Here is a 21681-nt window from a genome sequence, read left to right as displayed (position 1 = left end):
GCCTTGTTCCAGTGTAAAAAAGACGATTTGTGATTGTGATGATATGCAACTGAAAAGTTGAAGCACGATTATGGTATGACACATAGTTCGATATCAATGAGAAAAATGGATGCTTGTAAAAAGTTATAAGAGACTGCTCGTACAGTTTAGCGGCTGAAATGTTCACTCATTGAAAGTTAATTGAATGATAAGAAGCTTATACTGTTCTGTATTTATTTACATTATACTAAATAATTGGTTAAACATATGGGCCTATTTAATTATAAGCTCCCCAGTATCTTGAAAGTTAATTTGAATGAAACAAGCTCAAACCCAAGCCCAAGCCCATTTTATTATGCTTTAATTTCACCTAAAGTAAACAACCCCATTTTACATCATCAAAATAACAACCAAAACTACTCTTTACAGATTTATTAGTTTGCCTCTTGCCTGTAGTCTGTACATCCTGTTTACACTTTACTTTAAAAGCCGACCTAAACCGACAACACACGCACACACACACCTCACAAATATCACAAAGGTTACAACATGCCAATATGAAATGTCTACTATACCCTTGACCTGTGTAACCTTTGCAACACTTGGATGGTGTATGTATACATTGTTACATGTATAAAATAATAATATTAAACAGATTTTTGGTTACATAGATTGTAACCAGATATTATAGAGGTAAGGGCAAATGCAATAAAGGCTAAAAAAGACATTCCAGTTGAAGCAGTTGCCATTTCTGTGAAATCATCTTTTCCCCAATTTGATACCCAATCATCAACTCTCGAGGCTGCTGAAGATGATGCTGATATTAATAGATAAGCCAGTATCTGCAATTCATTTTTATTTTTATAGATGAACATTATGCCGGTTTGTAAAAGAAAACAAAAATAAGAATATAAAGATAACTGATGGCAAGATGGGAGGGAGGAAGGGGTAAGTTAAGTTAAAGGTGTAATCGAGCCCAGCCACTCATGTGCTGCTCGAGATTGACGCACTAGCTGAACCTAAACGACCCTAAAAATAAGCTTGTTTAATAAACGAGCCCGAGTCTGAGCTTCACTTATCAAACTTGAGCGTAACATTGGTGTAAATTCTGTTAGAAATATGTATATAATAACATTATTATGTACAAAATTTATGACAGAAAAACAAAATAATATGTATTATGCTATATAAATAAACTAAAGATCGAGCTCGGCTCGTTTACACCCTTAGGTTAAGTATCAGATCAAAATAAGTTTATGTGAGAATGTGTCATTTCTAGAACGAGTTAAAATGGGTCATACAGTGTTGTTTGACCTGCGGATATTTTTATCCCTTTCTTAAAATAGTGATTAAGAAACAACATTTGTACAACACTTATCTAATAACAAAAATGATTTTGAAGCAACTGATTTCATATATATATATATATATATTCTATGATAGTGGTACTTGCCTGGTCAAACAAAAAGTCAAAGAGCGGGCGAAGAGAAGATGAGACAATAAATTTTTCATAAAACAACCGATAGGTCATGTCAATTGCTTGAAATGCTGCATATGCAAACGCAATAGCATTCACCGCCACAACATACCTAAGTTACCAGACGAAAAATTAGAATACAAACACAATCAATTGTAACTATAATAGAAGTAAAAATAAATAAATAAACATATTGGTTAACTAAGATGGGTGGATTGAACAGATTCCGGTTGTTGAAATGGGGAAAACACTTTTTCGAGCATATGAATACAAAAGCAATAGTACGTAATTAGAAGAATAATGGAGTATGAATGTTTGAATAATTTTAGACACTTGCAGTACTAGTAATAATAATGGAAACACCCTTTTTGTTTGTTTGTTTGTTTGTGAAGGAATCATTAACGATCATCCCCAACTTTAGTTGATGAAATCAATCTCCTTGATTCGTTTATACTTTTCAACATAAACCAGATCGATCGAGGAGGGCTAAGAAATCAATTTGTACTTTTTAGTTTGAAAAAGTAAATCACCTGTGGCGATCAAAGGAGTCACCGCTCCAGCCTTGTGGGTTGTTGTTGTTGTTTTTCATTCCGGCAAAGGAAACCGGGGGGATGATTGGAAGCAAGAGTTTAAAAAGGGCCCAACATGGTGAAAGAGAGAGAAAAAAGCATAAGCATAAATGCGTAATTGTGCTTTCTTTCTGGGTTTCCAACCAATTATTATTATCATTCTTAACATTATGTATCTACTTTTGTAAAGAGAAAATCGCCCCGTGTTTCCTATATCTAAGTGTGTTTTCTACATTTATATCATACTAGATTATCGATTATTTTACATTGCAAGTTTCTAATGTTTATATGTTTTGATTCTAATTTTACATCGCAGCTTGTTGCTCCCTTACCCATTATCTAGATGTAACTCGGTTTGTGTTTTATATAAATATATTGTAATAATATACTTAAGATTTGACGATAAAATGGTTTCATTTATTATAAATGAATAAGACGCTATAACCCGGTTTAAATGACCCGTTTAAATTTTTTTACTATAAAATTGTTTCTTAAATATAAATAATATCTTTTTTTACTATATCTGGTTTGATGAGATCATGATCCTGTTTAAAAACTATCTGGTTTGATGAGACTTAAGTCTACTTAAAAAAGGACACAAGTAAAAGTCTCCTACTGGTTATATGTTCGCCATCACAACTTAAGAGCAACCACAATAAAGAGATAAAAAAAAGCTTCAAAAATCATGCCTAGTCAACTGACACGTAATAAAAACATCATTTTTTGAAAGCATAAAAAACTCACTAAATAAAGAACCTAAAAACTCCTAAAAATATTATTACATCATCACCAAATTTTATATTCTTAAAAACAATGTCCCTTGTATTTATTCACCACCCAACCCTCACCTACAAAGGAGCCTTGTTTTTGCCAGTTTTGATGAAAAAAGTTGTGTGAAAAATAGTTTTTAAAAATGTCTTTCACAATAGATAAAAATTGATGACATGAAAAATTCCAAAAAGCTATTTTATAAAACTACTAATCATGGCTATGCTCATTGTTGATTTTTCAAACGCCTTCAACGAGGTGGACCGGACGACCCTGCTCAGGGAAGTTAGCTGCAGATGTCCATCCATCTTTCCATGGGTCCAGTTTTTATATGCTCGGCCCACTAGGTTATATGTGGGGGATACTCATATTGGGGCTTTTACCGGGGTGCAGCAAGAGGACCCCATTGGGCCTCTTCTTTTTGTGATGGTCCTCCATCCGCTCATCCTTAGCGTGCAGGGGACTTGTTCCTTGCCCTTTCGTGTTTGGTATTTAGACGATGGCACTATCATTGGTAAGGCTGAAAAGGTTGCTAGGGCGTTGGGCATTATTCGCTCATAGGGGGTGTCTTTGGGGCTTAAGCTTAATATTCAGAAAACCAAGATTTTTTGGCCATCATGCAATGGTCTAAAGAAAGTGTCGGGTTTTTTCCATAGCGAGATTAGCATGCCTGGGAGGGGAACTCATGGGGGGGGGGGGGGGGGGGGTTAGTCGGGATGTATGGTTTATTTGGTCTTTGGCAACTAAAAGAGCTTTGAGGGTGGTTGAACTTATGAAACGCCTGCCGGACCTGAGGGCCCCCCAAAGTGAGCTCACTTTGCGCTCGTGCATGTTGCTAAGTTAGTGTTTGGGCTCCGGACCTGTCAACCTGAACATGTCAAAGAGGCTGTATCCATCTTCGATGCGGGCCTGCGGGGGGCAATTGAAGATATTGTTGTGTGTGGAGGGCCGCATTTTGGGGGCCTCCAGTGGAGGTTGGCTTTCTTCCCTATGCGTTGTGGAGGCTTAGGAATTTTCTCGGCGGAGGATGTCTCCGCATATGGCTTTGTGGCTTCCAGAGCCCAGTCGTGGAAATTGCAGGACCACATCTTACGAAGGGCTGGTGTCATGGGGGTAGATCCTGATTACTCCCTTGCACTTGGTAATATTGAAACCGCCCCCAAGAAACCTCAACAAACCTTGGCGAGTGCTCTTTATGGAAACACGTACATGATTTGGATGAGCGATTCGATATGACCCCGAGACAAAAGGTAGTTTTTGTTATCTCAAGGGGGCTCATGCCCATGATTTTTTTGACTGTTGTGCCCATTGAAGGTCTTGGGCAACGAATGTCGGCAGTTGAATATAGAGTCATCCTTAAATATCGGCTTGTGATTCCTCTTTTCCCTCCAGACGAATAATGCTCCATTTGTAAAAAGCATGTTTGGATAGATTTGGTTAGCATGCCTTCCATTGTAAGGAATTACTGGGGTTAAAGTATCGTCATGACTGGGTTAGAGATGTCTTATGGGATGTGCTTAGGCGTGCCGGGATCTCAGCCAAGAAAGAGACACATGTTAACTTTCTGACTGATCCGCGAGAGGGAAGATCTACACTGCGTGTTACGGGCTGAAACCATTGCAAGGTATGGGACTTGTCCCACATCGGTTGTATGGGCAATTGATGTGGGGTTTATAAGCCAAATGAGTTCCCTCACATATCAGACTAGTATTTTGGGTTGAGTTCTTCTGTTTGGCTTGTAACACTGCGTTCTGTGGACGTTCTTGTGTTTGGCTGGACATGGGGTAAGCATACGTGTGTCGACCTCACTGGGGTGACCCCATTGGTGGGGCTGAGAGACAGTGGCTTCGTTCCGGGACATGCGGTTTTGAGGGCGGAATCTAGGAAGGTTGCTAAGCATGAGGCAGCGTGTTTTGAGAATCAGCACGTGTTCATTCCATTTGCCTTCGACACCTTTGGATCCCTAGCTCCCGAGGCGGTTCTCATTTTGGAGCAGGTGCAGAAGGTGGTCCACAGTGATTCGTAGAGCCCGAGAAACCAATGATTGATATTGATATTTAGTAGAATAGGCTTTGCGATCCAAAATGGGATATCGGTGCAGCTTGTTACTCGCTTACTCATTATCCAGATGCAGCTTGGTTTGTGTTAAATGTTAATAAAAAAGTGGTATGTTATAGTGACCAAAAGTTTAAATAATTCGATAAAGAAAACCCAAAGACGACGGAGACAATAGTTGACTAAAATTTGACTCAAAAAAAGATTTTAAAAAGAAACTTAACACGGTGCTATAATCCATGAGAATAACGAAAAATCTAGTGTATTACAAAAGCTACATGTATGAATTAATTAGGAAGACAAATTGAATGAAATTTTAAGACCAATATTATAATATTATATATTATCAGGGTTTTACCTTGAAGTTAAAAGGAAACTTTAACCCATGAGAATAAGTCCTAGATCAAGAAAAGAGATGACTTGAATTTAAGAGTTATGCCACTACATAGTACAAAGTGTTCCAACATTTACTTTGGGAGTAAGCTTTCCCCAAGCCATAAAGCAATACATAAACACCACACTTTTATTCTTTTCCCTTTAGCTCAACCAACCACATTCTCACACACAAACACGCACACAAAAGGCATTATAAAAATAATTTAGAAGTATGTAATGTCCAAATAACTAGCAATAATTAAAACAGGTTATTCTTATTTCTTAATACTACAGGTCGGATCAGCATGCCAACATTCTGGTTAAACAAGTTATATGGTTACCATAATAATGCGACTCCTTAAAAGCGGGTGCAAGGATACAACTTTTGACGAGTTTAGTCAAGTTCACAGAATTTCATTTTTTACGGGTGTAAGGATACAACTTTTGAGGTGATTAGACAAATATAAAGTTGTCTTTTAATGCTTTCATAACCGTAACCGCTTAGTCCAAATGAATATGGTTTAATATTGGTATTAAAGCTACTAGTTGCACTGGCGAAGCTTGGACTTGGTCACAGCAGTAACCAAAGTCATGAACCCAGTACCTCGAGAGTAACCGTGCTCAATACCTATAAAAACTTTCAGGCAAAATCGCGTAAATTTACCCTACTAAGGGAACCAGGGTCACCCCCGGTCTCCATTATACTTTGCCCTTGACTAGTTGTGTAGACGGTTTGTTGGATGTTACCGTTTAAGACAAGTATAACACAAATCAATCATTGTGTGAAAAATGGTACATTCAAGCTTATGTCACGGTCCAAATGCTATCATCAAAACAAGCCAGATTGTTATTGAACTGTCATATAAAGATACCATCAGCACCCACTAATTCTACTTTATTATAAAGATCCTTTGTTCAACAAAACCTGCCCCTTTAGCTTTAATGCTTGTTAACCATAATAAGCAAAATCATACACAACACACCAACTGAATTCAAAGCAGTATGAACAATATGCCAATTAAATAATACTAAAATAATAATAATAATAAAAAAAAAAACATTAGTGAACCTCTAATAATGCAACACTAATTATATTTTAACACATATGTAGCTTCAAGTAATCATCTTTCAGGGCCATAGTGATCATTCTCTATATGAAATTATGTTTGCTATTAGATAACATTGCTAACATGTATAACTAGAAGAAAGTGAAGAAATTTTGGTAGTTACATGGTTGTCGGGACCGATCGACTCATCAAAATCTTGCAGTGTGGCGAGCTGCTCGTAATTATTATTCGGGCAGTCTCAAACGGTTGAATAGCACGAGAAAGCTTTGTTCGGGGACAACATAAAGGAAACCGAGGTCTGCGCCTTTGACTTATGGGCCCATACCCTGTAAAAGTATAACATTAGGCCTGTAAACGAACTGAACGTTTAGTGAACCGTTCGGCAAGAAGTTCATGTATGTTTGTTTATTTAATTAACGAACGAAATGAACAAAAGCATTGTTTGTTTAATTAAACGAACGAACATGAACACACGTCTAATTTGTTCATTTATGTTTGTAAGCTTTTGTTTTAATTCGTTCCTTCTTTAGTTTATGTTCCTTAATAACTTCTAAGCCAATACATTCTTCTTCGTTTTACTTTTAACTAGTTTTAGCTCAGTTATGTTTGCTTGTTTACATTCGTGGACCGTTCATTTATATTGTTAACAAACAAACACAAACATGCTCATTTTCTTAAAGAAAGAACATGAACAAGAAAACCCTGTTAATTTAATTGTCCATGTATGATCGTTTGTTCGATAGTTAAACGAACGAACATGCTCCGTTCGTGTTCGTTCAGCTCATTTACAAGCTATTACCAATCAAATAACTTTTAAAAGAAAATTTGGTTATAATATAAGAGGTGGTAGAATTGACCTGGGAAACAACCTTTCGTTCTTTTTTGACAAAAATTATTAAGTAATAATATGTGTTAATAATTATGATTAAAAAAACGTTATAATAATAATAATATTAATAGTAATAATAATATTATTATTAAGGTACATGTTTAAATAACATGAGCATTATTACCTTGCCATTAAGTTGTAGAAGTTCACCCTCAACCCACTTTGGATTTTTGAAACCAAATTCCGCGATCCTACCTTGACCTTTGTAACTCGCAACCTAACAAAACAAGTCATTAAATTAGATACTGTGTCAAATGGGCCAAAACGGATCTGTCTGTCCCATAACAGTTTTCATCCGTTTTTATCAACAAAAAACGGCGTCACATTTGATTACAAAACTACATTACTCAATTCATCAAAAAACGTTTTTAATAAATGAGTTAAGCAATTTTATGCATTATATATACAGTTTGAGCAACTTTAAATATACAAACATCTTTGATACCAAATTTATATGTAAAGTTTAAAATACAGAATGAAGAGATGTATGCACAATTAGTCAATTACCACTCCCAATTCATCTGGATACATTCCACGGTTTGAAAAATGGCCTGCTTTTGCGATTTTAGCACGGAATGTCACCTAAAGATAAATATATATCATGTTAGACTTACCATAACTATGTGTGTGTGTGTGTTTATTATAATTGTGTTAAACTATATGATTACAAAAACACTAACGACCTAGACCTTTGATTAAAAAAGAACTAAAAGATTGCATGCATTAAATACAAAATTTGGTGCCTTTCAACCTGTTTGACCAGTTCATAACTAACCTGGCCTGCAGGGACATTAAGATCACCTGTCACTTTCACAGCTTCAACATACTCGAAAAACTCCACATCATTCGCACCGCTCCAGTTACCGTATTTTCGCTTCAATTGTACCACCTCAGTTCCATACGGGCCAAACGCACCAACATAAAGGCCTATAAAGAAACCACCATCATAATAAAGAACTCTTCACACATTAACTTCTAGAATAAAAAGGGACTGGCAGTTGTAATTTGATTATTAAAACTTAAAACAACAGAAAGACATGGAGACAAAAAGAGACTAACCGTCAAATGGATCTAAATCCCCTTTGGATGTAGTGATCCGACTAAAATTTGTATATTCTGATAATTTCTCCCGCTTCTTCGCTTGACTAACCGCAAACTTGACAATTTCACGAACATCCCTTGAAACCTAAATATTTTATAGTAATGCACTTATGTTTGTTAGTAATCAAAAAACATAAAATATTTGAAATTTATGAATCTACATGTGCAAGTATTAATATGTAAAAGAACATTTATTGCATAAAATAAACATGTATGACAGCTTTATAGGTCAACCCCTTTTTAACGGGTCGTGATCAAGTTGACCGATATTTATACAGCCTGTTTTCAGGTTGACCTGTGTAAAAAATGGGCCGTGTCAGCCGACCCAAAAGCTGTTTTTTCATGTTAAAAAGCTTTATACAGCCTGTTTTCAGGTTGACCTGTGTAAAAAATGGGCTGTGTCAGCCGACCCAAAAGCTGTTTTTTCATGTTAAAAAGCACAAACTGACCAACAAGCTCATTAAAATTTTATTTACATTTACCTTTCTAGAAACTTTATCAGAACTCCATAAAGCCTTCGCTACATCAGGAGGCATCAATTCAGAAACACCTTGACTAGCAATAGCAGCTATTTTGACCTTGGAAGCAATGCTTTCCTCACTGTCATTATCATTATAACTCTTTACAGGAACATGGAGGACAAAAGAGTCCTTTTCCATTTCTTCAATTACAGCAGGAACACGCACAAACTCATCTTTTGAAGGTGTGTCATCTCTACTGTGTAAAATACCACCAACAAAAAGTTTCATATCTAAATTCTTTCCATCTGTTTCATCATTATTTGATCCCAATTCAGTGTTTTCATCTTCAGATTCTTCATCTGAAGTTGACTTTTCATCATCTTCTTGAATCAGTTGGTTCACAGTATCGTTATCCTCGATCACCTTTTCAACATCGACTTTCATAACCTTAATTTTTAAGTCTGGAATTTTTTCTTTGAGAAAATTAAACACACTGTTTATCCCCCCGTCCTCTGTGGCTCCCTCAAAATTTATGCTTTTTTCATCCTTTTTGTTAGGTTTATCTTCGTTAACTTTCACATCAATCACAGACGCGTTCTCGGCATCGGCTGATGATGTCTCTTGTGTGGATGAAGAATTTGATGGAATGGTGGCTTTCGAGTTGCTTGTTTTAGATCGTTGCATGAATACCACCTATAAATAAAGAACGGCGTCTGTTGTTAAATGCACGCAAGCTTGCATGCTGTTAAAAAGAGAGAGAGAGGAGGTAGTTATGTTTTTATGTGAGAAAATTAAGGGTAAAAATGCAAATTTTCTTTTATATGCTTTGCAGCGCCTGATTTATGTGATGTGCACAGCAGATATGATATTATCTCCTTACAAAAAGTATATCTATATCTATATCTGTTGGAATATCGTATGCCCGAGACACATAATTAGGTTAATGTGGCTAGGTGTGTTTGATCCAAGTCGGGTCATACCCAATAACGAGTTAGACACACACCAATTATGTATTTGTTAAGATAAGATCTATAAGACAAATACAGAACACGACACATTCAGAAAATCGGGTTTCTGAATACTTTCTTGAAAGTGTTAAATAAATTAATTGGTTAATTTATTTATTCAAATAATTATTATTGGAATGATTATTTAACTATATGTTCTTTTGTAAAATGGTTTATAAAAGATGGGGTGTTTATATATTTTATAAAGTATAAAATAAAAAAAATATATATATATATATATATAATTTTGGGGCCGGTTTTGGGTGGGCCCCACACCCCATGATTTTGGTCAATATTTTGTCATGGATTTGGTATAGGTTGAGTATTGGTTACTTGACTAAAAGACCTAACACCATGTATGACATGATTGAATGATTTTATAAAGATCAAGATCAAGATACTTTCAAGTAACAAAAAAAAACCACACAACTCTTTCTTTTCTTTCTTCTTGTTTTCGGCCAAGATAAAAGGAAGAGGCTCGGGTCTCGGTTTTTGGTGTTCAAGCTCCCTAACATAGCTCGGTGTGTGTTGGAGGCTCGGGGTATATTCCGTTTGAGGATTTTCCTTTGAAAGTCTAGCATCAACATCATCATCTTCTTCAACAACAACTACACTCTTAAAAGGTTAAGAATGTAAGTGTTTATAGTTTTGATAGTTTAGTTTTTCCGTATCATTTGATCCTTGCTTCGGGTTTCTAATAAATAGATTATTGGTAATCTTATGACATGAATAAACTAGGTTGTTCATGAACATATCTTATATAAACTTGTAATATATACATATATAAACACATGGATACATATGTTTAGTTTGTAAATATCACGCTTCCGCCTTAATTGTGACTAGTTAAATGGTTAACTTAGTATAAAATATTCATAGAAACCCAACAAATGGCATCAAGAGCCGGGATACGGGAAACTAAGCTTCGGGTTTTCGGTTTTATATTTTTCCCCTTGAAAGACTTTATACAAAAAAAAACATGCATGATTTTTTGTATTTAATCTTGGTATTATTTTTGGCTTTGTTCAAAAAAAAAAAAATATATATATATATATAAAACCGAGTACATGGGCCGAAGCCCAATTCGGATGTTATTGGGCCGAAGCCCACTTCATTAGGTTAATGGGTTAACCGAGAAGAAAAAGGAGGGGAGAAAGTTAAATGGGCCGAAGCCCATTTTGTTAAATGGGCCGAAGCCCATGAGACTTTTATTGGGCCGAAGCCCATGTGTTTTGGACAAGTGGGCCGAAGCTCATAATCAAGTTATTGGGTCAAGCCCAAATGGGTTGGGCTAGGCCCGATAAGGTCAAGGGGTTTTGGAACGGGTTCCTAAGACATAACGGGTTATGTTTGTTAAAACTAGACCGAGCCGTAGACCAAATGGATGTTTGTTGTGATTGTTATTAATTATTCAAAGTTTCGGTTTGTAATAATTAATTAGGGGCAATTTTGTAATTATTTATTCATATGGGTATGTAATAAATAGTTTATTTGTAATATCTTTATTTTATAGAAAAAATGTATTAGGACATTTGTTATGTAAATTTAAAGAAGATTGCAAAATTGGAAGTTTGGGCCTTATTGGGCCGGGTATGGTGATAATGGGTCTCACAAGCCAATTAAGGGGATTCAAGCCCAAAAGGACCTAAGCCCACCCATTGAGCCCAAATGGAAGCTTATGGAAGCTAAGGCCCAAGTTCAAGCCCAATGGATTACAACGGGGTTGAAGAAGATGCTTGACGCATTTGGATGCGGGATCAAGTGGGAGCTACAACATCCATGTGTCGTGTGTCCCTTAGGATCGGACCTAAGACACACACTTGTTTCGGCTAACAAGTGTGGTCTAACTTAGTGGCTCGTGTCTAGTATAATTATGTATGCTTGTTAATTGATTGTTTGATTGTGTGGTTGTTAGATATTAGGATATCAACTTCGTCACATAGAATTAATTAACAAAGCATAAAACGGGTTCTAATAATTATCGGTAATTACGTGACACGTAGTTTAATAAAATGGATTTATTAACTAGCCGTCTCACGCCCATAATAAAATGGTTTTATTATAAATTAGAATTTTGAAAATGGTTTCAAAATAATCATGTTACTAAATGCATGTTAGAACATGATTTAAAGTTTTACAACTAGAATTATTAAAACTAAAAATCCCTTTTAAAATTAAGGATAACAAGTTAAACACCATCCTTTTGTATAACGCTTAACATATTAGTAAGCTCTTAGTGGGAAAAAGGTCACCTAACCGCGTAGAGTAAATTAATATGTTGAGGTAATTTTAGCATATAAATGGGAAAAAGGTCACCTAACCGTTTGTATGTTAATGTTACAAGTTGATACAAGTAGGACGACTTAAATTAGAACCATGTGAAGAGGGTCACCCAAGCATGGGGTCTAATAGGTGTTGATGGGATAAACATGCCGACACGAAATATGATTTCGAACCGGTCCCATAAACTCTAGAAGTTGCAAAAGGGTTTGCAATTGTTATGAATAACTACCTTGATAAACCGACAATGGGAAAAAGGTCACCTAACCGGAGTCGGGTTTATCGTTGGATTCTAGATTTTAATTATTAATTATATTTGGTATATATAAAAGGGTATTAATAATTAAAAAGGTAAAACACTAAAATGAACTTAATTAAAATTCTGCAGATGGCCGCACACGTCGACGACAACATAATCCCTAACGTCCAAAATGTATCTCTCCGATCTATTCTCGCTAAAGACCGTCTTAACCACAATAACTTTTCGGATTGGTTCCGAAATTTAAGGATTGTTCTAAAACAAGAAAAATTATATCATGTTTTGGAAACACCTATCCCCAATGAACCGGAAGAGGGAAGTGAGGTCGAATATATGAATTGGGTCCAACACACGGAAGATTCCATTCAAGTGTCATGCCTCATGTTGGCGACTATGGTTCCCGAAATCCAAAAGGATTTCGAAAACCATAATGCGTACGACATGATTACTCAACTTAAGGAAATGTTCCTTAAGCAATCAAGAGTTGAAAGGTTCGAAACGGTTCGAGCCTTGCATGCATGTAGAATGGATGATAATCAACCAGTTTCAACTTATGTGCTTAAGATGAAAAGTTACATTGATCGCCTCGCCAAGCTCAATTGTCCCATCTCAAAAGAGTTAGCTACGGATTTGATCCTTAACTCTTTGTCGAAAAGGTTCGACACTTTCGTGTTAAATTATAACATGAACGGGTGGGACAAAAACATTGGAGAACTTCACTCAATGCTTAAAACAGCCGAGGCGAGCATGGGTAAAAGGGTTTTACCCATGTTTGCGATCAATGAAGGTAAATCCAAGAATCGATCTCAACCCAATCCTAAGGCTAAGGTAGCAAAAAGAAAGGGTCCTCCTATGCATCTTAAGGGTAAGGGCAAATCAACGGTTATGGCAAAGAAACAAAAGGTTGTGGAACCGAGGGGTCATAAGGATGATCCTTGTTTTGGTTGTGGGGAGACCGGACATTGGAAACGCAATTGCCCGGTCTACCTAAAAGAGCTAAGAGACAAGAGGAATGCGGGGCATGCCTCGGGTAATGTCTTTATGATTAATTTTGAGCTAAATCTTATTTCTTCTAACACATGGGTATTGGATACCGGATGTGGAACTCATATTTGCAATTGGTTGCAGGGGTTCAAAAGGAATGAAGACTTAAAGAAGGGCGAAGTGAGTCTTTTCATGGGCAACGGTGCAAGGGTGCACGTGGTCGCTAGAGGAGACTTCACTTTATCGCTTCCAAGTGGTTTGGAAGTTGTTTTGAGAAATGTTTTGTATGCTCCTAGTTTGACTAGGAACATTATTTCTGTGCACCTTCTTAGACAATGTAACTTGACTTTAAATTTGTAAAATCAGAAATGCATGTATCATCTAATGGTATCTTTTATTTTAAAGCTGTACCAAACAACGGTATTTATGAATTGGTTCATGACAATACCTCAAATAGCTCATTATATCAAACTTCCACTAAAAGACTCAAAAAGGATTTGAGTGATTCCTACATTTGGCATTGTCGTCTTGGACACATAAACAAGAATCGTGTAAATACTCTCCAAAAGAATGGTCTTTTGAAAACAAATGAGTTAGGTTCGTTTGATGAGTGTGAATCTTGTATTCAAGGCAAGATGACCAAAGAACCTTTTAAAGGTACAAATGAAAGGGCTAAGGACTTGTTAGGTATCATACATACGGATGTATGCGGACCTCTCAAGCCCACTAGTAGGAATAGTGAAAGGTACTTCATTACCTTTACCGACGATTTTAGTCGATATGGGTATGTGTATCTAATGAAACACAAACATGAAGCCTTTGAAATGTTCAAGGAATTTCAAAATGAAGTACAAAATCAGCTCGACCGAACAATCAAGGTACTCCGCTCCGATAGAGGAGGCGAATACCTAAGTGAAGCTTTTCAATGTCATCTTAGAGATTGTGGAATTATTTCACAGCTCACTCCTCCTGGAACTCCTCAACATAACGGAGTATCCGAGAGGAGGAATAGAACACTGTTGGACATGGTTCGATCAATGATGGCACGAAGCTCACTAACGCCATCATTTTGGGGATATGCGCTACTTACAGCGGCTCGTATTTTGAATATGGCCCCGACCAAAAAGGTGGATCGAATACCCTATGAAGTGTGGCATGGAAAGGTTCCATCCTTTTCATATTTAAGGGTATGGGGATGCATAGTTTATGTTAAACGTGACACCCCAAATAAGCTTGAGGCTCGATCCATCAGGTGTATCTTCATAGGATACCCAAAGGATGATATAGGATATATATTCTATGATCCTAGTGAACAAAAGGTGTTTGTTTCACGCAAAGGATACTTCTTAGAAACTAAGTTCCTTATGGAAGGACCTAGTGAAAAGAGAGTGGAACTTGAAGAGGTTCAAGAATCACTGGATGATACACAGTTGGTCGATACTAGTTTTCAACACGAGGATGTTGAAGGTGATCAAATGGTTGATCATACACACGTTGCTCGCAGATCTAGTAGGATTAGTCGACCTCCCAAGAAATATGGATTTCTCGTGGATGATTGCTACTTGGTCGATTCGGATGAACCGATCTCCTACAAAGATGCTATGTCACAACCTGATTGTGACAAGTGGCTTGAAGCCATGAGCGCCGAGATGCAATCCATGCACGATAACCAAGTTTGGGAATTGGTTGATCGTCCACTTAACTCCAAAATGGTTGGATGTAAGTGGGTCTTCAAGAAGAAGACCGATATGCATGGAAATTTAGATACTTACAAAGCACGACTTGTAGCAAAAGGTTTCACGCAAACTCAAGGGATTGATTATAATGAAACCTTTTCGCCGGTCGCGATGCTTAAGTCGATCAGGATATTATTTGCCATTGCAACTCATTTTGATTATGAGATATGGCAAATGGATGTCAAGACCGCTTTTCTTAATGGATATCTTGAGGAAGATGTCCATATGGTTCAACCTGAAGGTTTTGTCGATCCATCTAATCCTGATAAAGTATGTAAGTTAAGGAAATCAATCTACGGGTTGAAACAAGCATCACAGATGTGGAATCATCGTTTTAATGAAGAAATCAAAGCGTTTGGTTTCGTCCAAAACGGTGATGAGGCGTGTGTGTATAAATGGGCTAGTGGGAGTATAGTCATGTTCCTTATTTTGTATGTCGATGATATACTTTTATTTGGAAATGATATACCAAGTATGGAAAACGTTAAAGCGTGGTTAAGTAGTCGTTTCTCAATTAAGGATCTTGGAGAAGCGACATATATCTTGGGAATAAAGGTCTATATGGATAGACAAAGGAAATTGATCGGACTCAATCAAAGTGCATACATTGATAAAATCCTGAAAAGGTTCAGGATGGAAAACTCTAAGAAAGGTTTGGTACCTATTCCTAGAGGAACCGTGTTAAGCTCATCCCAAAGTCCTAGCTCTAAGGAAGAGCAGGATAGGATGAAGCATGTTCCTTATGCTTCGGCAATAGGATCTATTATGTATGCAATGATGTGCACTAGACCGGACGTCTCGTATGCTTTAAGCATAACGAGTAGATACCAGCACAACCCAGGTGACAGTCATTGGATGGCTGTCAAGAATAAATTAAAATACCTTAGAAGGACTAAGGATATGTTTTTAATATATGGGTCTGGTGAGGAGGAACTCGTCGTAAAGGGTTACGTGGATGCGAGTTTCCAAACTGACCGAGATGATTCTCGGTCACAGTCGGGATATGTCTTCATTTTGAATGGAGGAGCTGTCTCTTGGAAGAGTTCGAAGCAGGATGTTGTCGCGTTATCCACTACAGAATCTGAGTACATCGCCGTTTCAATGGCAGCCCAAGAGGCTGCATGGATGAAAAAGTTCATCATGGATCTAGGGATTATCTCTACCATTCAGGAGCCCCTAAAGATATTCTGTGACAATGAGGGTGCTATTGCACAGATCAAGGAGCCTCGTGCTCATCAGAAAACGAGGCACATTGAGCGCAGATTCAACTACATAAGGGATGAAGTTGAAAAGAGAAAGATATGTATTCATAAAGTTCATACCGATCAAAATATTGCGGACCCACTCACGAAGCTCCTCGATAGGCCAAAGCATGAGGGTCATGTTTGTGCATTAGGACTTCGGTATTCTAGTGAGTGGATTTAATCTGTATTTAGTGTTTGTATAAGAACGAATGTAATGGGTATCTCATGAAAATTAATTATATTTTAATTTTTCAATGAGTTATGTTCTATATTTGCATGTTTAATCCATGAATGACTTATGTTGTTCTAAAAGTCCGTAGTCGATCATGCTTGTGGGAACAAGTATGAAGGAAAGACTATTATGAACCCGGATTGGTTGATATTCATGTGATGAATATAGGGCATAGGTTTGCCACCAAGGTTCATAGATATTTGTAGGATACAAATATTGGACATGATCCGCTCTCAAGGATCACTGCATGGAGTTAGTGCAACTGATCATAAGTAATCCTTGAGTAAAGGCGAGTATCATTGTGTCCTTTGACCTGAGATGCATATTGGATCTGGTTTTTCATCAAGTCTGATAACTTGACTCTCTTCTTTGTTATTTCGGTAACACGATGACGTGTAAGAAAGAGCTCAGATATCATATGAGATGTCAACGAGGATGTATGCAGTCAAGATGGGATTTGTTCCTCTTATGTGTTGAGAGTTTAGATGTCTAAGGCCTGTTAAGTTAAATCATTGAGAGAATGATCACTCTGTGTCTTTTCGATTTGACAGGACATCTAGTAACAAAGGAATGTAATGATAAGACTTACCTATATCATATCAAGTATGGACTTGAAGGGGATGATGTTATTGAATGGCACTTAGTCAAACACACTAGGGGTGGTGACCTGTTGTTAGGCGGTATTCACCATTAGCATTAACTTCCTATGAGTCTCGTGCAAGTGGGAGATTGTTGGAATATCGTATGCTCGAGACACATAATTAGGTTAATGTGGCTAGGTGTGTTTGATCCAAGTCGGGTCATACCCAATAACGAGTTAGACACACACCAATTATGTATTTGTTAAGATAAGATCTATAAGACAAATACAGAACACGACACATTCAGAAAATCGGGTTTCTGAATACTTTCTTGAAAGTGTTAAATAAATTAATTGGTTAATTTATTTATTCAAATAATTATTATTGGAATGATTATTTAACTATATGTTCTTTTGTAAAATGGTTTATAAAAGATGGGGTGTTTATATATTTTATAAAGTATAAAATAAAAAAAATATATATATATATATATATAATTTTGGGGCCGGTTTTGGGTGGGCCCCACACCCCATGATTTTGGTCAATATTTTGTCATGGATTTGGTATAGGTTGAGTATTGGTTACTTGACTAAAAGACCTAACACCATGTATGACATGATTGAATGATTTTATAAAGATCAAGATCAAGATACTTTCAAGTAACAAAAAAAAACCACACAACTCTTTCTTTTCTTTCTTCTTGTTTTCGGCCAAGATAAAAGGAAGAGGCTCGGGTCTCGGTTTTTGGTGTTCAAGCTCCCTAACATAGCTCGGTGTGTGTTGGAGGCTCGGGGTATATTCCGTTTGAGGATTTTCCTTTGAAAGTCTAGCATCAACATCATCATCTTCTTCAACAACAACTACACTCTTAAAAGGTTAAGAATGTAAGTGTTTATAGTTTTGATAGTTTAGTTTTTCCGTATCATTTGATCCTTGCTTCGGGTTTCTAATAAATAGATTATTGGTAATCTTATGACATGAATAAACTAGGTTGTTCATGAACATATCTTATATAAACTTGTAATATATACATATATAAACACATGGATACATATGTTTAGTTTGTAAATATCACGCTTCCGCCTTAATTGTGACTAGTTAAATGGTTAACTTAGTATAAAATATTCATAGAAACCCAACAATATCTATATCTATATCTATATCTATATCTATATATAATGGGCAAATTAAGACTCCATTTTTAAGTAATTTACAACACTCAAAGCATTAGGTACAACATAAACTAAGGACAAAAATGTCATTGCAACATTAAATCTCACGTGAATTTAAAATTTCTTCAAATAATTACACTTTTCATCCCTCAAAGTTACAACATTGATCCTTAATCTTTTACTTATATATTATTTTATTTTCACTTTTAACCCAACTACCCCCCCCCCACGATTTTTATACGGTCATAACCTTTTCATACGTTAATATTTTTTAAACAAATGGCATCATAAAAACGAGCATTTTATTATCTTTAATTTGAGTATGATATTGCTATAGTTTTAGAAGTAAAAAAAAAACAATTTATGCAAAAGTGTTTGCGGTTTGGTTTTGATGGCTTTAAATTAAACCATGAACCAACTTTACACCTTTTTTTTGTCGTCGAAAACCGAAACTGAACTGTTTAAAATTAAAACCCAACTAAGCTAAACCATTACCAACGATTAGGTTCCGATATAGTTTGTACTTCCACATAAATATTGAGTTTAAAAGTTAAAATAAGAATTGTTAATCTGCATATACATTCACTTCAAACTAAGCACCAACTAATACATTATTAAGAGAATCATACTATGAACAAAGATAACTTTGGTCACACAAATAATAAACCTTATTAGAATAAATAGAAGACGAAATCATAACAAGAACAAAGACTATAATAAAAAACATACTGGAAATTGGTCTAAATTAAAGTTGTAATAGACGAGTTTGCTTGTATTAAATAAAACATTGTTTAACTATATTTTAACTATGTCTAATATATATTATAAAACATATTTAATACTAAATAAGTAAATTAACATTTCAATAAGTACGGGCAGCTCCGGTTACCAGGAAATGAAACTGGTGAGGTCTCACAATTTCAAACGAAATAATGAACACCCATAAATTTGTTACATGATTATCAAAGTATGTGTTTCCCAACAGTGGCGAAGCTTGAACTAAGATACCGGGGGGCGGACTCAAAATGTATTAAAAAGTTTCACAAACAAGGGGGGGGAAGCTCAATATTTTGGTTGAAAACTGCTAAATTTACACTACTACGCGAAAAATCATAGGGCCCCCGGGCCATAAGTAAGCTTCGTCAATGTTTCCCGTTGCATCGCGCGGGCACTCTTCTAGTATTATTACAATAATAAAAGTGAATTTGTGAATAAACCGATTTAGTAGGTTTTAAAAATACATTTTGTGACTTTCAACCCGACTGTTTCATAACAAGAACAAAGACTGCAAAAACATAATGAAAATTGGTCTAAATTAAAGTTGTAATAGACGAGTTTGCTTGTATTAAATAAAACATTGTTTAACTATATTTTAACTATGTCTAATATATAGTATAAAACATATTTAATACTAAATAAGTAAATAATTAACATTTCAATAAGTACGGGCCGCTCCAGTTACCGGGAAATGAAACTGGTGAACGGTCTCACAATTTCAAACAAAATAATGAACACCCATAAATTTGTTACATGATTATCAAAGTATGTGTTTCTCGCCAGTGGCGAAGCTTGAACTAAAATACCCGGAGGCGGACTCAAAATGTATTAAAAAGTTTCACAAACGAGAGGGGGGGGGCTCAATATTTTGGTCGAAAACTGCTAAATTTACACTACTGCGCGAAAAACATAGGGCCCCCGGGCCATAAGTAAGCTTCGTCAATGTTTCCCGCTGCATCGCGCGGGCATTCTTCTAGTATTATTATAATAGTAAAAGTGAATTTGTGAATAAACCGATTTAGTAGGTTTTAAAAATACATTTTGTGACTTTCAACCTGACTGTTTTATTTACTTTTTAGTTTCTTTCTTTCTTGTTTTACACATTTGACAGGCAAGAAACAAAACATAACCCCAATCAACTGGTTTACAAGTAAAGGGTCAAGATACTAACCTCTAGTAACTAAATACTTTTGATTAATGGTCAAACATAAAACATAACCTGCACTGACCTGTCTAATTTTTAAAACGGATCAACACATTTTGTTTTCTTATAAATTACTTTTGTGTTGAATATGGTTACAAAAAGCATACAATTACAATAACAATGTAAAACTTTAATAAAGCGATTTCGTAGCTTATATGTATTGAAAATACACTTTGGGCGAGTTCGGCATATTTACCTTATAAATTAAAACATAATCCGAATTTAACCCATTAATTAGTAAAGGGGTCAAATTGACACATGTAGTAAGTTTAAAAGATCAATCCCTCTACTATGCAAGATCATTGTTCCAAGAGCCTTCAGACGATTAAACAATTATTAGTAAGTTTACCTGCATAGTGTATGTTTCATCATACTCTTTGACCACAAAAATTTCAAACAAAGGAGTTCCAGGAGATGCAGAGACCAATTGTCTGTAATAAACACACAACACCACTCATATCCGTTAATATTATGTGAGCCAAATGCAAAAATAATGTGTTCTACTATTAACCTTAAACGATACCTTGGGTTGTAACTTTTGCCAATAAATCTGCCTACACCAGGTGTTACGCGTACAAGTCTTCCAAACGGGTCATCAGAATCTTTTGAGTAACCCACCCACCAACCAACCTGATAAAATTAGGTCAAATGAATAAAAAAGGTCATAAAGGTTGAAACTTGAAAGTTGCACAAAGTCTAACTCAAAAAGGTTAACATATTCAATAATATTACCAGCCCACTCCCTGTATTTTTGCACAGCTTTGAAGCTTCAAGATAACGCTCTTCATGTATCGCATTCTGCAAGAAATATATCATGAGCCCTACAATTTATAAAACTCACATCTTTCTTATAAAGTCAACTCTGATCTGACCTTCAATTCGGACATAATCTCAGCAACACTATCCTTTGAGCTTGCTTCTTCTATAGCTACTTTTAACTTTGAAGCTTCCTCAAAATCTTCTTTCTCTATCGCTTCTTCTAGTTGAAACTACAAAGCACAACTGCTTAAAACAAATGAACTAGTATACTGTATACAGCAACTTAACTGGCGCAAGGTACACGGTAAATAATCCAAATTTAAATTATTAAAATGAGTCACTGAGTTGATCAACTATGGGTCCGTTTCTCATCTTGTCCCCTTAAAACTTAGAAACATATCATAAACTTATGTGTAGTGAAACTTTAGTCATCTGCCATTGGTGCACCCCTGGCTATTCTATGCTAGTATACTCTCCTCCTAGCATTAGCATATTAACCTTATGCAACTTAGAAAACACTGACTTAAAAAAAGGCGAAATGAGGTAGGTGTATACGCATCAAAGTACCTGAAGAAGAGAGACCGAGCGCTCAGCTTGAGAAAAATGACGAGTCCAGCGGTTCCAATCCCAATCGGATGACGTGGCGTGATCACCATTGCTGCTGCAACGGCAACCGGTTTGATATAATTATTATTATTATTACAG

At 36.1% G+C, this 21681-nt stretch overlaps 2 protein-coding genes across 2 annotated transcripts; both read right to left on the bottom strand.

Annotated features, from left to right (window-relative positions):
- Positions 1-361: 361 nt before the first annotated feature.
- LOC143624270 (CASP-like protein 4A3) lies at positions 362-1570 on the bottom strand (the record flags this gene model as incomplete). The annotated part of the gene is made up of 2 exons (XM_077094981.1): positions 362-821; positions 1433-1570. Coding segments are annotated over 2 exons (333 nt in total), but the record flags the coding sequence as incomplete, so codon positions are not given.
- Positions 1571-6287: 4717 nt separating this feature from the next.
- Positions 6288-21425, bottom strand: LOC143624289 (protein EXECUTER 2, chloroplastic-like). The gene is made up of 10 exons (XM_077094994.1): positions 21090-21425; positions 20950-21015; positions 20741-20847; positions 20567-20648; positions 8763-9434; positions 8239-8365; positions 7955-8106; positions 7687-7761; positions 7304-7396; positions 6288-6616 (listed from the first exon to the last, which is right to left on the bottom strand). The coding sequence occupies exons 1-10, from the start codon at positions 21102-21104 to the stop codon at positions 6602-6604; spliced, it is 1404 nt and encodes a 467-aa protein (XP_076951109.1). The 5' UTR covers positions 21105-21425; the 3' UTR covers positions 6288-6601.
- Positions 21426-21681: the final 256 nt, after the last annotated feature.

This window comes from Bidens hawaiensis, unplaced genomic scaffold (genome assembly GCF_021521415.1).
Source record: "Bidens hawaiensis isolate Kalapana, Puna unplaced genomic scaffold, B.hawaiensis_p1.1 tig00003752_1, whole genome shotgun sequence".
Lineage (NCBI taxonomy): Eukaryota > Viridiplantae > Streptophyta > Magnoliopsida > Asterales > Asteraceae > Bidens > Bidens hawaiensis.
Note: the sequence above shows the minus strand (reverse complement) of the source record. Positions and strands in the feature narration are given on the sequence as shown.

Excerpts from the sequence above, each read along its gene's own strand:
- LOC143624289 (XM_077094994.1), bottom strand. Across the intron at positions 20,649-20,740 it reads GGCAAAAGTTACAACCCAAG|ACAATTGGTCTCTGCATCTC; the intron begins GTATCGTTTAAG and ends TGTTTATTACAG. Across the intron at positions 7,762-7,954 it reads TTAATGTCCCTGCAGGCCAG|GTGACATTCCGTGCTAAAAT; the intron begins GTTAGTTATGAA and ends ATTTATCTTTAG.